The sequence below is a fragment of the Fusarium oxysporum genome, chromosome 3, assembly GCF_000149955.1.
Source record: "Fusarium oxysporum f. sp. lycopersici 4287 chromosome 3, whole genome shotgun sequence".
NCBI lineage: Eukaryota > Fungi > Ascomycota > Sordariomycetes > Hypocreales > Nectriaceae > Fusarium > Fusarium oxysporum.
In genome coordinates this window covers 1,733,588-1,750,150 of record NC_030988.1, presented here as the reverse complement: position 1 = coordinate 1,750,150, position 16,563 = coordinate 1,733,588, and the positions used below count along the sequence as shown (strand labels likewise).

The following is a 16,563-nucleotide window of genomic DNA, read 5'->3' as shown; positions in this document are numbered from 1 at the left end:
CCAGCCCCCTAAGCAGCTGTTGCAAGCATATAAAATCAAAGAGCCAGGTGCTTACATTGGTGTTACTCCAGAATTCAATGATGCGACGACGTGATTCATTTTCCAAATTATTACGTATCGAGGTCATACATTGAATACCAAACACGAATAAGTCAAAAGGGCCTGGTTCTGACTCTTTCGTCTAGCCACAAAGGACCCATTCTGCCTTGAGTCAAGAAGCACTTCAGACGCAAGATTTGGGGAAATCCATCCGGTTTTAGACCGTCGCTATCTCGGCGCTCGAGAAAGCTACAGAATAACTAGGGGACCCTATTTCCGTTCATCACATCCAGGAAGGTCCAAATACCTCAATCCGACAAGGGATGGGGGCGGCGTAGCTCGTTGGTGTGGCTCTCCGATGTCACGTTGCAAAAGATTTTTTCGGGCTGGAATTGAATTTTGGAAATAGGTAGCAGCGTACGTCAAGGATGATGATGCACTCGTTGGTCTTCATTCATTACCATTGAGCTCAAGCGAGTTTTTATACTTATCAAGCTCCTATGTTGTTCTTAGCAACATTGCCTCCGCCCGCGTGGATCATGATGATCAGCCGTGAGGCCAATGGCGTCCTTTGGTGCAGCTGCTCGCAGGAAGCAGTGCGCTCGCAACCCGCAAAGGGCAGCTTTGACCCCCTCGGCGCAGCTGAGGTGTAGCTAATCTCTATTGGGTTGATCTTCCAAGACCCGATTCTCCATCCCCGAAGGGCCTAACGGCCTGGAAGTGTGTAAATTGAATTGTGTTAGGATACCGGTATATTTGTACAGGGTCAGGATCTCTCTAGGACTCAGACAGTCAAATTGGCCATTCTTGAGGCTAATGAGCCTTCATAACTGCCATCAGAAAGAATTCAGAGAGTTGACCTTCGTTACATCTGTTACCAAAGACGCACGGTTTTGGGTTGTAGCTACTTGCGATCTCAGGGGTCACGGGCCTATTTTAGGTGTCTAAAGCTGCTTGATTAATCTAGGCAAGAGAATTTTTGGCACTATCTTCAGAATCCTCCTCATTAAGTCCCTAACTGGCAATGGTTCACCGTTCTAGCGGCTAACTTATCTTCATGATCAACCTGGAGCACACTACGTCGTTTCAGCACGCGGCTGACCGGGAGAAAGATCCAGAGGTGAACGGCAGCACTCAATGTCTTACGCGTTACTCTGTTCCAACCGAAGATATCTTGTTCATTCCGTGCGCGACGTCGTTCTACACAAAATTCCAGTAAGTTTCATGTATATCGGAATAATAAGATTCTCTTTAGTGAACGAATAACTAACCTTGTATCGCATAATAACAAAATGTGATTATCAGCAGACCAACAAGCACTGCAGCAATAATGATCGCAACTTTTGCGCCTTTGGATAAAGAGCCTTCGGGCGCACTAGAGCTACTGCTCTTTATGGGATGGTGTGCTGAGTGGCCTTGAGGCTTAGCCATGATCGACCTGTGGGATGGTCAATTTGCCAACCACTTGATGTATATATACTTTCAAACGTCATATTAGGCTCTTAGTCTGAGAACGGTCAGTAATAGTAGCGAACCCTGGTGTCCATACCATACCATGCCATATACCCTAAGTAAAGTGATTAGTGAGGGTAGGAGCACAGGCCACAGCGGTGGCCACTGTAGTTTTTACGATGTACAAGACCAAACATAAGAATAAAAACCTCATACAGTAAAAACAGGCCAAAGCAGTTCTCAGTCAGGCATTCTCTTCCTCCGGGCGGTAGAGAATAGTTCTTAGAAACAGGTCAAAAGCTGGCAGCTTGTTGAATTCTGCTCAAACCAATAACGTCCCAAGCAAGTCTAGGCATGTTAGCACCATATGGCCACAAGTCCAGGCCTATGGTCAATGTCTACTTAACGACGCAGCTGCGCGAGAGGAGGTGTAGCGAGAAACCCCATGTAATGGAATATGTTCTTCCCTTTTGGACTCTTCTGGGCCCGCATACTATTTTCAAGGACATAGAGTTTGGCTTAACTCCCTATCGATATCTTGAAATCATAGCAGGCCAAGAGCCGTCAACTTACGTTGTCGCGCCATGAGTAGGCATTCAGAAGATTGGTCACTGTTCGAGTGGACATGTAACCCATGCCCTCCGTCAAAGGCGGAAGACGAGGGCCATATTGCATGAAACATACGACAAAAGAAAGTACTAACAACCTACTTTGAATCTCGTGACTAGATTTACAGAAAGCACCCCAAAGCATGTCTTTTCTGGGCCTCGATTACCTAGCCTGAGGAGTATAGCCTAGAGGCATTCCTACGGTTCAAGGAAAGTTCCAAGCAAGAATATAATACAATAGCCTTGATGATTGCAGATTTGCAAAAGGGCAACGAGACCTCAACTCCAGAAATATTATTTCAGTGCGTTGCGGTATCTGACTACATGAGAACGTTACCCTCCTCAGCACAACTATGCTCCTCCTGTGCAGAGGCAATCCTTGAGGTTGCCGATATCATCTGGAGACGTTGCCAAAAACATATCTTCTGTAAGACTTGCTATGACGAATATCCTTCCGAGAGCCTGAAGTCAATCTATTCCTGGTGTCCTTGCTTTGATCCTATTGGTTTAGGATATATCGGAACGTATGAGACTTTTCCAGCGGCGAGCTTGCTCAGACTAGGTCTTCTCGAATAAGTGGAGTATCCCGCTTGACCAACAGCTATTTGACCTCACTGCAAAATGTTGAAGCAGCAGTCGCCCTCACAAAAAATCGTCGACAGACTGGCAAAAGTTTCCAACTAGACGACGTTAGAACTCAGGAAAGGCTTCAAGTTAGTCACTATATTTCAACTAGTAGCAGCGCGTAGGATCTGGATAATCTTTTCATGACGATGTAATGATGCTAGATGTAGGGCTGTTGCGCGCCCTCCTCTTTGTGCACCAGCATCGGCGCCTTCGACGAGAAGAAACTGAACGATATGTATATGCCCTCCAGATGATGCTAGGCAAAGGGCTTCGTTTAATGTCGATCGGATTGTGCATTCGCACTCTATGTCATGGGCAATACATTGCCATTTGTGAGCGCCGATGGCTTTCCTGACCGTATTTAACCTTCCTTTCTTTATAGCCCAGAGTAGGGCAGCTGGGCTGTCGCTTTTCGTATCGCGGTAATATAAGATGTCGTCAATGATGGGGTAGATTTGCTTGCTAGTACGAAGCAAAGTGGCAAGTTCTTTTGGCTCGAGGAAAGTAGCAATTATGAAGTAAAGTTCTGGCGGTAAGGTAAGAAGTGCCATTTCGTTTCTTGGAAGTTGTTTCCAGCTATAGCGGGGACAAGGCCACGGGGAAAGGGTTTAGACAGAAATATGGCATAACTCAGTGAAAATAATCTAGACAAGACATGACAGGCAGAGATCGTAATAAAACAGGTTAACTACCAGCTTGCTAGGTGGAATCTTTGGGCCGGTTAGACTTCTCTGAACAAATTCGCATGGTACGCAACAAGCCCCTGCTTTGCGTCCGGAATGGGACCTTGTAAGCTACGTACCCTAGGCATTATTTGTAGGTGCTCTATAACATAGCTATTTCAGTCTATCCCTTTCATACAAATGGTCCGTCCAAAACGTTCTACTGCCGGAGTACTTGTGGGGCAGAACTCATCGAAGAAGAAAAAGAAGAAGGAAGGCTAGAAAAAAAGAGAGCTTATTGAGAACTGAGGTTTTAACCTACAACAAGAGAAATACTTCCCTCAGTCTAGCCGATCCCAATACGGAATCATCTCAGCCACAACAAGCCACAGTAGCATCGATTTAATGCTTCAGTACTCCGTACATTCATCATCCAACGAGGACTTTAAATCCCTTTTACTCTCCTAATTTTAAACGTACAACTAGCGATCTTTAACGTAACACGCCTCTGAGCCGGCTGTGTGGATGTCAATACCTTGTCATGCCATCTCTTCAATTCCCCCAGGCCCAGTAATGTAATAAAAACTGCTGACTACTCGTCCTTGCAATGCTCTCCTTCTCTCAAGTGTGCAGTCAAACTCTCAAAACGTATCCGGATGCTTTCCATCTTACTTGACTCTCTTGGTGCTTGGCCCTTGCCTGAAGAAAGCTTTAGGATCGCCGAGTGGCGTTTTAACTATGGTTTAGATGTGGCCGGGTAACCACAATATACCCATCTGTAACACTACAAATGTATGCAACAACAGAATGTCTTGAACAGTTCCTCGTAGCATCGACGGCCACGTCAAATGCAACATTTTGTGCTTGATAATAAAAAATCCACTGCGCTACAAGCATTAACTTCGAAGAGCCACCGTGGACTGGTTGCTCTGGTCTATTTCGTAGACTTGTATCCCCAGAGCCTTTTACGTTCCCAAGCCCACCACTGAGCCACAGCATCAGCTTGTACAACCCATTGCGACGCTTCCTCGCCATAGAGATTCCTCACATCACCAACTAATTGTTCCATTGACCATTTCTCAAGAGGCTCAAGCTCGAGCGGGTCGTTCTTCAAGTCGGTGAATCTCCACTGAGATGCACCGTCAAGAGGTATGACAAGCCTCCAGGGCGCATCTGCGGACGTCACTGAGAGCATACTCGCCCCGCTGTTGATGACGCCAAAGTTCCATGCACGACGGCCGTTCCGAGAGCTCTTATATGGCCGGATGAGCGATTGTCCTTCATAATCGTGAAGGAGATCAGATGCTATGGTCATGTCCTTACGGTTAAGCGAGCCGGTGTTAATGAGCAAGTCCAAGATCGTGGGAAGAATGGAGATTGAAGTTGTATTCGCTTCGTACTGCACGCGAGGGATATGAGGATGCCTGAACGTGATGGGCACACGAAAGTTGCTGACATGGCCATTCTTGTAGGTTCCGGTCCTGGTGGTGATATCCTCTTTGAATGCCTGCCCATGGTCTCCGACAAGGACCACGAGAGTTTCGTTGGCAATACCGTGTTGTTCGAATAACTGCAGAAGCTCACCGAGCCATGCATCCTGGAACCTCACAGTATTCAAGTAGCTGTTGAAGTCTCTATGCCATCCCATCTTTCCTTGTGTATTCACATACTCGATCTTTTTGGAATCACGAGGTAGTCCCCAAGGGTGATGGGTTGTGCTAGTGAAATGGGAAAAGAACATTCTCTTCTTCTCCCGTTGCACTTTCTCAATCAGCTCTCGTACGTGTGTCTTTAAAGTTGTTTCAGGGTATCCAAAATAGTTGATTACTTCCAAATCGGACCGTGTCTTAGCCCGTTGTTCCAAGACATCCTTAGCTACGATCTCTTCGAAACCCATCTCATTGTTGAATATGTCCTGGCGATCATACTTGTCTGTTATAGATTGAAAGAAGGCTGTGAGCCATTTCTGCTCCAGGAAGTCGTTCGAAGCCGTCTTAGCCCCCTTATTCTGATTGAAGAGATGTAGGATTTGTGAGATGCAAGGTTGGTAACTCTGCGCTTCAGATTCTTGAAAGCTGTCGACAGGCATAGGCCAGACTCCACAGTGAGTCGCAGCCAAGCTCTTGAACGAAAGAGAAGCGGCAGTGAAACCACCTATGACGTTGATGCCACCGTAACCATCCTGCGTTGTGTCATTCCACTCTGGTATTGGTACCTTGGCGAGATCCGAACCATTTGTTCTTTTCCAGCAGCCCGCTTTTCCAGTGATCTTCTCCGCCACTGGAGTTAGTTGGGATAAAAGCGCATTGACACCATCTCCGTCTTTTCGTCCCTTATAAGAATCCAGGATGATGTTGTGAATGTCTGACCCCTGTTGTAGGGGAAAGAGCTCCTCTCTAGTGCTTTCGAGCATGATGAGAGCAATGTGCTTGATCTTGACTGTCCCATTCCTAAATGAATCACTAAGGATGTCCAAGATTTCTTCATCCTGATTGGTGATCCGAAGTGGGTCGTTCACTGGATTGTAAAACGTACCATCGACCTTTGTTTCGTGGCAGATACGACCAGTGCCACCACCATCCCCTACCTCTCTATCCACTTGGTTCGAATGATTTGACGATAGCCATTTGCAAAAACCAGCAGGAGGTGCCTCCGGTAACCAAGTCGGTAGACGGTCTCGATACAACTGGGCCAGAATGCTGTTATCACCTGGTGCCCATCCTTTGAAGTACCCTTTGGGCTTTTCCCAGTTTGTCGTATGGATAAGTTGCGGAAAGGGCCAGGGATTCCTGTTCAAAGTATAGCGATTGGCCTGGCCGTCACTGTGCGAGCCGATCATCTGCAGCATCGTGATGGGTAGGCTCGCCGACATTTGAGAATATGGTGAGGATGGGCGGAGACTGGCTGTCAAGGCTAAGTAGAGGAATATGGTCAGGGCCAGAATCTTGGGGTATCTGCGCGAGCTCCCGGTATTGGCCTGGGGCGGTAGGTCAAGATAGACCTTTCCATGGCTGTTACCGGTTTGGGAATTGATGAAGCTCTGATAGTCATACGCGTCCTCGACACTGCGACAACCACGACTGCATTTGCACATGTTCCAGAGCTGTGGTGCTTTCAGAACTATAAGTTAGCTTTTGCGGGAGACTATGTGGAGTCATGGATATTTACCTCGAAACAATGGTGCCGTAAGCATGCTCAGAGACCTGCCAGCGTACTGGTACAGATACGTCTGGGAAAACCACGAGATACCTAAAATGAGAACTACACAGACGATAGCGGAATTGGATCCACTGAGCAAAAGTCTGATGCCATCCTTATCGCGAACATATCTCTGTGCATTTGTCCACGTAACCTCGGTGCCAGTCTCGTAATAGAATGTTGCATGGAAAGCTGTTGCGACGAGCAGGATGAGCCTGATAGTTCATAAGCATTCAATTACAGGCAATTATAGACGTTTACCACATACGAGAAAGTGCAGCCTAACAAACGGCTTATGTAAGTGATGGTGGTCCTTTTCCGGGACAGGAATAGTCGTGACAGACATATAACCAATATGTCTGGAACGAGAACCGATGGCAGGAAGAGTATGAGGGCAACGTGCGGCACAGTTCCAACATATGTATATAGGTGAATCAGTTTGGACAGGCACGTGCAGACAACGATGATGGAGAAGCTGAGTGAGACAACCATCATAGCTACACAAGACTGTCTTAACGAAGTGCGCTAGGGATTTGTAACATGGGAAACAATATATCGTAGTTCTAGTGCCATTCACGAGTGCATGGAAGTCTTGCAAAGAAAGGCCACCGTGCTGTAATATCGCTAGTACATTTGTATGTTGGCTGATAGCTCCTGAATGGCTTCTCGGGGTTATTTGTATGTACATACAATGCACACATTACAAGCCCTTCTCAAGGTCATTGCAAGAGTGGGGTCTTCTACTTCCCTAGCTTTATTTCCATTGGCTAATATGCCATAATAGGCCTGGCTTCCCATAAACATCATTTCCGGCCGCACTTTGCTTGGTGATGAATTTTGGACCAAGCCTTAACTGCACATTCATGGCTCTTTCCCGCAGCTCGATCGCTTGAAAGCTCTCTGATGCCATTCTGGGTTGATAACATTCTGGCAATTCTGAACAATTTCTGAAAACATAGTAAAGCTGAAGGTTACATTTGGCGGAAGTAGCTTGGATTTCAATATCGCATGGTAAAGCTGTTCAGCATGGGCCTCTTCAAGGGAATTCATACCCGTAGCGTCAACCATGAAACCACATATGCTCTGATTCTTAAAAGATGAGTACTGGTTGTTGAACTGATCCCAAAAGGCACTTTCTTGGCCTCCAGACGCTTCAAATAAGCCATGCGCAAGTGCTATTATGTGGTCGGCTTGCGCGTGATCGACTGATTCCGGATCCGGCCCGTCATCTTTCTCAAAGAATGTTCGCAGCATGGATATCTCATCTCGTGCCAATAGCTCTCTAGCTTCTTTTGCATTGTAATCAGGATATAGACTTAGCGCCAAGATCTGAAGATATAAGCAAAACTTAGATACAGTCGACCTATCGGCTTCCTAAAAGCGTACGGTTGTGAGTTGCTCTGAAGTTTGGATGCCATACTACACAGTACTCCAGCATTGCCTGGAATTGTACATACCTTCAAATTCTCCCTGAGCGCGACCCATTGAGCCATCATCCTATCGGCGTGTTCTTTCAGTGTTTGTTTCTCAATCGACGTTAAGCCCGTGCGATCCATGACTTAGTATAGGTGCACCAGGACATCGCTCGCACCAGAAGAGGTTGGTAGTCTTTTGAGCTTGTCCTGGGGCGAGTCGAATCCAAAATGAGTTGCATGACGTTAAGTTTCAAGATTAGCCATCTGGCGGATTTCTGCCGGGGAAGCCCGTATCCAGCAGCCTGGCTATCTGCGTCTTCTCCTTTTCTTCTGCATAGCAACAAACATGGTGACCGACTACCTCAAGACTCATCATCGTTAGCACCATTGCCATAGACCTCTATCTCAGTCGTTGCCGCATATGTCTGCCTGTCTGCCTGTCTGTACAGTATCGATGAGGGGACTAGTTCCACGTCTGTTGACACACAGCAAGGTTGAATATGGACTTTGGGTAATTTGAATCCAGTTTCAACAACGTGTGGTGAAGCAGGGGTTTAAAGAGCGGAGGACAAAAACAAGAAAATGAATGTAAGCATTAGTGACTTCTGTAGTGCTCTGTCGGCCAAACCAAGTCGTTAGGCGAGGTATGGAAAGACTATCAAGGGAAAACAAGACAGAAATGGCCGTTGAGTCGGGCAAGATAAGTTCTTTACTTGAGATTAATAGCATATGACATACTATAACTTGCAAGTGTATTCTCCGACTTTTTGATGGTGACAATATAGTCCGAATGCGACCTCTGATGACCTTCCAGCCTAATACGGCCGAATACATCTCTCCGTCGATTTCACCTCTTCGCTTTCGTGACGTGCCTCGTATTCCTTCTTCATATGATTAGATCTAAACCTTATAAGAGACGAAATTGAGGGCTTTGCTAGTGACAGCATTGATGCAAGGCTGTTTCTAAAGCATCGGCTTACAACCCGAGCATATTCAATGCCAACGTTATAGCTGGTCCTTGTAGCCCATTCTCTACGGATTCATCCAGCCATTTCAAATACCCGACTTGAAAATATGGTCGACGAGCTTGGGATCGAGGATTCTAGAGTGACATGGCACACAGCAACAATCCGCCACAAAACTTACCATTACATGAAAGCCGACCCGGATAATGAACCCCTCGCGACAATTGTCCTTCTGCATGGATTTCCTGATTTGGCCTTCGGCTGGCGGTATCAGATCCCTTGTCTGCAATCTCATGGATATCAGATCATCGCGCCAGACATGCTTGGTTTCGGCCTTACCAGCGCCCCTAGTCAGCCAAGCTCGTACGCCTTGAGGAGCATCGCCGAGGACATCAGAGACCTGGCAAATCTTGTCGCCAAAGATAAAAAAAATCATCCTCGGCGGACACGACTGGGGCGGCGCGGTGGTTTGGCGCATGGCTCTGTGGTTTCCCGACCTGGTCCAGGGTATTTTTAGCGTCGGCACTCCGTTCATCCCGCCCTCGCGCATCTATCGTTCGCTCGATGACGTCACGCAACGCGAGGGTATGAAGAGCTTGAGGTATCAGCTGCAGTTCCAAGGCGCGCTGATTGATAAGGAGATAACGGATGAAACAAAGATCCGGCAATTTCTTAATGCAATGTTTGGCGCGAAGAGTCCAGAAAATGAAGTTGGCTTCCATGCAGCAGAAGGCATCCTGTTTCACAATCTACCCAAATTGAACCAATCCCAGTTGCTGTCGAACGTTGAGATGGATTATTACGTCTCTAGATATTCTCTACAAGGACAGGCTAAACTTGAAGGACCACTCCGCTGGTATCGCACACGGGCTCACAACTACCTCGACGAGTTACGGCTCTTACTGAAGCCCCTCAAATTCCCAATGCCGGCATTGTTCCTAGCTGTCACCCGGGACGAAGTGTTACCGTCAAGCATGTCCGAAGGCATTGATCAATACTTTGAAAACCTGACTCGCAGAGAGGTGGATGCGTCTCACTGGGTACTATGGGAATCGCCTACCAAGGTCAATGAGCAGATACTAGCGTGGCTAGAGATGGTGGTACAGCACAAATCATAGGAGCACTGCTATATACGTAAGGATCTTTGTAGGCATGCGTATTGGCTATTATAAACGAGTCATTCTACCGGACTGTTCGTCGCGAAGGGGACTGGTCCATTTGAGTGTGGAGCAGGCTCCAGAAATTAAGTTGATGTGTGAGAATTGCTGGTTCATGTAGACGAGCTGCGAGGTTTAGAGCAGCATGGCTACCTAATAGTACTGCTGGCCGCAGCGCTGCACCAAATGACATTCTATGTTGACTTGAGGCTGACTCATTTGGACGTACAACCATCTCGTCTTCCCGGTTGCAGGTTGAATAATAAATGTCTGGTATGCCCATCATTTCGCCTGGTGCTGAACTGGGCCCCTTTGTAGTTTTCTCGATAGTATTAGAGGAAACTTATGTACTTATCTAGTTATTTAAAGCTTTTCACCATACACTTTGAATTATCGTCCTCGAAACTGCGATTGGCTCGTAGGATGAAATACCTCTAATTATTCTTTTCCCCCCAAAAACTTGATTAAATGAGATTCTTCTGCTTCAGTTCATACACTACAATTATCCTACCAATTTCGCTACATCAACTCGAGGCTATATTCGCTTATCAATTGAGTATGTACCCTAAACTGAAGGTTGCATATGAAATTCACTTGGACGGACTTTAAGTTTATTTCTTACCCCATCCACGAACATCTAGATCGGTGAACGTGTGCTAATTCTATGTGTCGTACTGCAGCTGCCATTCATTTTTCTACCAATTACCAAACCATGGTAATTAGATGGGATCGCTTGTCAAAAGTGATAATGTCTCGTACCTAATGTAAGAGTCAATCATTGAGAAGAGGTACATTTGCCGACGACAAAGCCAAATTCCGCCAACAATCCTTAGCTTGTCCCCATTTGCAGCTCAGCCAACACGGTAGCTTGAAAGTTGTGAATCTCTTTCAAGCCCTAGGTACCACGCAAGATGATCAGGATTGGAACGAAACGCACGGGTCTCCATCATTCGAAGCCCACTCAATGTAGATTACTCGATATCAAGTCGCAGCTTTTGCACATTAAGCCATATATATATTCCGCCGCTCAACTACCCCCTAGATCATACCCCCGCTTCCATGCCGGAAGCAATGTTTTTGTATCTTGAATCAGGATAAACAAGCAAGTTTTCTGTTTGATCGAAATTTCCCAAAGATCTGAAGCTCGTTCCCACCAATGATTCTTGTCCTCTCCCATCTCCTGATGCTTCCCAAAACATAGCCCCTCCCAGGCCTCGCTGCTTCAAGTAGGACACCTTTTTCTGGATAGTTTCTGGAGTATCGTACGAGCAGATGCCTCCGCCAGATTGATACTTGCCGTAGTATGCTTGCGCCTTCCCATCGTACATTATTTCGAGACCTTGTTTGGATAAAGCTTTGTAGTCCCAGACACCAGCCTCCCAGCTACCTAGCGCCTTGTTGGGAAGGCCTACGCCTGAGTGCGGTTCCCCCATACCCGATGCACCGATGAAGGATCTTCCATACGCAGGCATGCCGAGGATGAGTTTGTGAGAAGGTACCCCGGCATCAAGGTAGGCTTTGACGGCATCATCAGTATTGAATGGAGTAGACTGGGGAATATCTGTGTTTGCATAGAGATTAGCGCTGTGACCAGCTACAGAGCTCCAGGATCCGGCATAGTCGTAAGCCATAAGATTGATGTAATCGACTATACGGCCAAGATCTGCGAGGCGTAGCTTGTTATAATGACTCGAACCCGCTGGAGCGGCGATGGTAAGCTGAAAGTGATATCCTGGTGCGTGCTTAGAAGCGTAGGCATCGAGCTCGTTCCGAACCGCCTGAAGGAGGAGTACCATATTGGCTGCATCTTCGTCACTAGCTGGGTACTCCCAGTCGATATCGATACCGTCAAAGCCCCAGTCTTTCAGAAGAGTGACTGCCGACTTGGCAAAGGTAGATCGACCGGCGGCACTAGCTGCAGTAGTGGCGAAATTTGTAGACCAAGTCCAGCCGCCGATGGATAGCAGGACCTTGAGGTTGCGGTGCGCCTTTTTCAGGAGAAAGAGCTGCTTAACGCATCCAAACGCATTATCTTTATCGCTTTCGAGCCAAGCTAGAGAGAGGGGATAGGTCCTCTGTTAGCAAACGAGTTGATCCAAGTTTGAGCTTTGGCAAGTTATACTGGGAAACGGGCTGGAATAGCTAGGGAGGATTGATGGGTTCTGCGTTTGCCATGCAAGATGCATTTGCAAACCGCAAGCGCCAGAGATGGTGGATGACGGTAGAAGTCAAGTTTGCTGTAGGTGTGAAAAAACTTACAATCCCCTTCGTAATGTTTTTCCAAATCTGCGTATGCATCGCCCGTGAATCTAAGAAGCGTTAGGATCGAAGCTTCCGATATTGCTATTTTCTTCCGAGCGAACGTACACAGTGCCGTCCTCCTGCACATTCATAAAAGCGTATAGCACATGTGTTATGCTGGAGGCGGGGAGATCCTGTGGTTGGAAATCTCGCTCATATATCCCCCTAAGATACGTTTACGATCAGTATCTCGTCTCGTTCAATCTGATCCGGTCATGGCTGCGGCAGGCTTGCCAAGGCTTCAATTGCATGGAAATTGGGGCTGCCATACCAGTTGACAAAGTAGACCATGTTGGCATATTTTACGTCGCTCTGAGAAGGTTCCCTCTGATACAGTTGTAAGGCGTTAGGTTCTGCGACGCTAAGCATAGACTGAATCGCAATGGCCAAGACGGCCATTTTCAAGTAATGAGCCAGCATAGTGCAAGCAATATGTTTGTTGAATACCTGTTTGATCTTAGGATGGAATGAGCGGATGTAGAAGCTAGAAACTGATGTGATTTAACTTACCGTACCTCTTATGACCCCGATGATGAATGGATGCAGAAACAGATTATATTAAACAGATCCCATAGAAAAAGCAGAAGAAATGTTTCTTTTACTCCACACTAAAAGATATACTAAAGTAGGGATGAAAAGGACTCGTCCTTTTTTAGCTGGTGGTACTTGGCGACAAAGGCTGTCGGTACTTTTGGTAGTTAGAAACCTAGTACTCCATATATGGCCATTGTTGGTGTATCTCATGTATAGGAGAGACACGTTTACAGGATATTTCGACGAAAATAGACTTTATTGAGGCATGTCTTTTAGGCGCATACCGAGCTGAGGCGGAACCTAACCCGTATATCGTCTTCAAGCCGGAGAAAGGGGGTCCAATCTCCGAGGAATTGGAGAAATCTGACTGAAACGGTCACCTGGGACTACAAAGAGGATTCGAAAATCGGTGTCACGTCTGCAACCAGTCCGGGGCACGGATATGGATGGAGGACTACAGCTAATTATTACTCTATTCGGTAACATTGTGTTAGAGAATGCAGATTCTCTGTGAAGGCTGGCCCATGAGGGGCGATTGTGAATCTTCGATAAGCTAATAGACGTTTTCTGACGTAGTGCGGTATGGTTGTCCTGCTCAACGCTCTATATCACATGTTGCACCTTGGACAAAGAAGATCAAGTGGTTTCGCGAGTTTTCTCTTGTCGTATCTTGTCATGCTCTATAGTTGTACAGAATTCTCTCTGCTGCTGCGTACTCATTCTCATTTCGTCTGTACAATAACCTACAACCTACGCTGCCGCTGCTGCAAGTCGCTCAAAGACTTCATCCTCGCTCGGGTAGTTATCGCCTTTGATCTTCCTATACGCAGGAATCAAAACAGCCGTATCAACCTCAGCATACTTACCACGCTGCACATGGACGACTTGTCCGTTCATGGTGGTATCAGCCATGAGGTAAACGGCACAACGAGCTACTACAGAGGCAGGTTGTACGTCGACGTTTATGCTGTTTAGCAAGCTCTTCAAGGATGGGACAACGTTGCTATCCGTCCAGCTGGGTGCCAAGGTGTTGACCCGGATCGGAAGTTGAGCGGCTTTAAGCAACGGGACAAGTCCTCGCCCAAAACCGAGCACTCCATGTTTTCCAGTAGCTAATAGGTATTAGCCAGCGTAAAGAGCGCTGAGAACACCGTTCCCCAACTTACCGTAGTCAACGGCCCGAAAACGCTGGAGACCGGTCGCGGATCCCGTGATAACAATGCTTCCTCCCTCAGCTTGTTGTCGCAGATGGTGAATCGCGAGAGTTGACGTGTTGATGACACCCTTGAGGTTAATGTCGAGATTCTGGCTCGATGGTTCCATTAGATTGCCAGCTTGGTCAAGTTGAGTAGACAAGTAATCGGCACGTGGGCCAATGCCGGCGTTGGCAAAAACATGATCGATGCGGCCATGTGTCTCCTTCGCCTTATTAAACAGCGAAAGTAACTCTTCCCATTTAGTTACATCTGTTTTGATGAACTCATATGCGCCTGCCATCTCCTTTTCTGGAGCCTGGACATCACCGTTGACTACCGAGGCTCCGATTGACAGAAGTAGCTCCACGGTAGCCAATCCTATGCCAGATGAACCGCCTATTCAAAGAGTTTTAATGTTAACTGAGGCCGACGTAACTAATACGTGTATAGCCAACCCATATATGAGCATGGCCACCTGGGGATGGGAGTCGGGAGCCGAGACGGGCAGTATTTTGCGTACCTGTGACGACGATAACATTACCCTTGAGGGCAGTCAAGTCCTCATTTTCAAAAACCAATTCAGCCATATTTCCTGAAAAGCCTTTCTCTCTCAATATGAGTAGATGAGAAAAAAAACAAGCTGCCAGATGGTTTTTCGTCGATGGTGAGGGTCGAAGGAAACTTAAAAGTACAGGAATTTCATGCGGCCTCACGGACAAGGTGATACTCTCGGGGTGAACTGGGAGGGTACAAATGTAAAGGCAAATTATGGACTGTCTGGTTGGACTGATGTACACAGATCTGTGTGAGAAAGTCCATTTGCGGCGGTAGACTTTTGGTCATTTTCCGCTATATGGCTTTTTCATGAGTCAGTGTGATACGACATGGCTGCTAAATCTGTCCAGGCCATAATGACTTCATTACGTTCCACGCCGGCATGCGAACAAAGACAAGCATGGAGGGGCAGAGAAAGGGGCTTACTAAGCGCATTAACTGGTGTTTGGTCACCTATCCAGGTCCTTGAGCTTTGTAAACGGTATTCACTATAGTGCCTACACGAGCCTAGTTCAAACAAGACAATAGGTATTGAACTTCCGTATGCCATGAAGTTCCATTGGGTAAGAAGTCACGGTAGTAATGAAGATACTCCACGATTTTTTATCTAAGAGGATGGATAATTGTTGTGCGCTGCTAAAGCACATGGAGGGAAAGGCACCATTACTGACAATTAGCAAAATCAATAAATCGCGGATGCTAACTCTCACTCTCAACTTCCATTCCAGACTCTGGTTTCCACAGTCTGCTAATACGCGTACTAAAACTACGCATTATCCTCATTAAACCTTCACTGCTTACTTGAGATAGTAAGACTTCAAGTGGCCGTGGCCCATTGTTCACTGCAATTCAGGGTATGTCAATGATTACACCCATACTATCAGTGGAAGCACATCCTTTGCCCTGTTCTGTCACTGTAACTGCATCTTTCATCTCGCCTGATCGTTCTATTTGATCTGAGCTTTATGATATGCTGTAGAACAAGTTTGCTTGTTTTCTCCTAATATATGTACTGAGTATCGCCCGCTGCGTCCCACGCCGATCACTGCTTTAGGCCTTGTCCAGGCGTATAAGGCGGGGGCGGAGGAGGCGGCTGCCTTCCATCTGGAGTTGTGCACTCGTCTAGCGTATTGGCTGAGACCAGTTCGTATGTTGAGAGCGCCGAGGTTGGTCGTAGATCAGTTTGACATGCACGATCGACTTGTCGCGGCATTGTGAGAACGTTGACTGATACAGGGACGACTTGAGAAGAGATAGCATCTTCGCTTCTTCTGTTCGTGGTGCGGCTTGATCCATATCTTGTTGTATACATCATATTTGCCTGTTGACTTGGTGCAAGATTGTCTGCGTCATATCTTCGAGTATACATCTGGTGCTTCTTCTTAAAAGGCCGCAAATTAATCTTCTTCCGTCGGAATGCATTCTTCACCCTTCTCCGAGTTAAATGATTCTGGTCAGTCCAGCTATTACCGCCAAAGAGATGGGATAGCCGTGAGACGAGGGGTGCTAGACAAGGCAAAGACATGTTGCTGCAGGGCCAGGACAAATTCTGTCGACCTAGGTAAAATGGCTGGGGGGAGCCGCATCAGCAAGTTGGCATTTTATTCGAGGATCGAGCTGGATGCTACCGTTGTGGCCGCCTGTCTTGCGCCCGGAATGGCCGTTGCCGGCTTGATTCTAGCCTTGTGAATACTTTTCTCATTTTTCTTTTACTTCCCGGACTGCTGCCAAAAATGGGAAACTTGAACCCAGTCGTTCTAATCAAGGGGCCCTATGTATAGCTACCTTAAGCCCGGTTTCATTCTCGCCTCATTTGTAAGCAGTAATGGGCTTGGGATTCGATTTTCGGTCGTG

The 16,563-nt window shown here is 46.9% G+C and overlaps 9 protein-coding genes across 9 annotated transcripts; 3 read left to right on the top strand and 6 right to left on the bottom strand.

The window, feature by feature from the left end:
* Positions 1-578: 578 nt before the first annotated feature.
* On the top strand, positions 579-692 carry FOXG_22334 (uncharacterized protein; the record flags this gene model as incomplete). The annotated part of the gene is made up of 1 exon (XM_018402739.1): positions 579-692. One exon carries the CDS (start codon positions 579-581, stop codon positions 690-692), a length of 114 nt encoding a protein of 37 aa, XP_018256718.1.
* A 1,798-nt stretch (positions 693-2,490) lies between these two features.
* On the bottom strand, positions 2,491-3,277 carry FOXG_22333 (uncharacterized protein; the record flags this gene model as incomplete). The annotated part of the gene is made up of 1 exon (XM_018402738.1): positions 2,491-3,277. The coding sequence occupies one exon, from the start codon at positions 3,275-3,277 to the stop codon at positions 2,828-2,830; it is 450 nt and encodes a 149-aa protein (XP_018256717.1). The 3' UTR covers positions 2,491-2,827.
* Positions 3,278-4,322: 1,045 nt separating this feature from the next.
* Positions 4,323-6,482, bottom strand: FOXG_16129 (uncharacterized protein; the record flags this gene model as incomplete). The annotated part of the gene is made up of 1 exon (XM_018396211.1): positions 4,323-6,482. The coding sequence occupies one exon, from the start codon at positions 6,480-6,482 to the stop codon at positions 4,323-4,325; it is 2,160 nt and encodes a 719-aa protein (XP_018256716.1).
* Positions 6,483-7,447: 965 nt separating this feature from the next.
* Positions 7,448-8,142, bottom strand: FOXG_22332 (uncharacterized protein; the record flags this gene model as incomplete). The annotated part of the gene is made up of 2 exons (XM_018402737.1): positions 7,448-7,915; positions 8,044-8,142. 2 exons carry the CDS (start codon positions 8,140-8,142, stop codon positions 7,448-7,450), a joined length of 567 nt encoding a protein of 188 aa, XP_018256715.1.
* A 628-nt stretch (positions 8,143-8,770) lies between these two features.
* FOXG_22331 (uncharacterized protein) lies at positions 8,771-10,575 on the top strand. The gene has a single exon (XM_018402736.1). The coding sequence runs from the start codon at positions 9,443-9,445 to the stop codon at positions 10,082-10,084; it is 642 nt and encodes a 213-aa protein (XP_018256714.1). The 5' UTR covers positions 8,771-9,442; the 3' UTR covers positions 10,085-10,575.
* Positions 10,576-11,166: 591 nt separating this feature from the next.
* Positions 11,167-12,823, bottom strand: FOXG_16128 (42 kDa endochitinase precursor; the record flags this gene model as incomplete). Its single annotated transcript, XM_018396210.1, has 4 exons — positions 11,167-12,129; positions 12,383-12,432; positions 12,491-12,504; positions 12,696-12,823. The coding sequence occupies 4 exons, from the start codon at positions 12,821-12,823 to the stop codon at positions 11,167-11,169; spliced, it is 1,155 nt and encodes a 384-aa protein (XP_018256713.1).
* An 885-nt stretch (positions 12,824-13,708) lies between these two features.
* Positions 13,709-14,741, bottom strand: FOXG_16127 (uncharacterized protein; the record flags this gene model as incomplete). Its single annotated transcript, XM_018396209.1, has 3 exons — positions 13,709-14,070; positions 14,125-14,550; positions 14,675-14,741. The coding sequence occupies 3 exons, from the start codon at positions 14,739-14,741 to the stop codon at positions 13,709-13,711; spliced, it is 855 nt and encodes a 284-aa protein (XP_018256712.1).
* A 1,010-nt stretch (positions 14,742-15,751) lies between these two features.
* FOXG_22330 (uncharacterized protein) lies at positions 15,752-16,234 on the bottom strand (the record flags this gene model as incomplete). The annotated part of the gene is made up of 1 exon (XM_018402735.1): positions 15,752-16,234. The coding sequence occupies one exon, from the start codon at positions 16,232-16,234 to the stop codon at positions 15,752-15,754; it is 483 nt and encodes a 160-aa protein (XP_018256711.1).
* A 41-nt stretch (positions 16,235-16,275) lies between these two features.
* FOXG_22329 (uncharacterized protein) lies at positions 16,276-16,398 on the top strand (the record flags this gene model as incomplete). The annotated part of the gene is made up of 1 exon (XM_018402734.1): positions 16,276-16,398. One exon carries the CDS (start codon positions 16,276-16,278, stop codon positions 16,396-16,398), a length of 123 nt encoding a protein of 40 aa, XP_018256710.1.
* Positions 16,399-16,563: the final 165 nt, after the last annotated feature.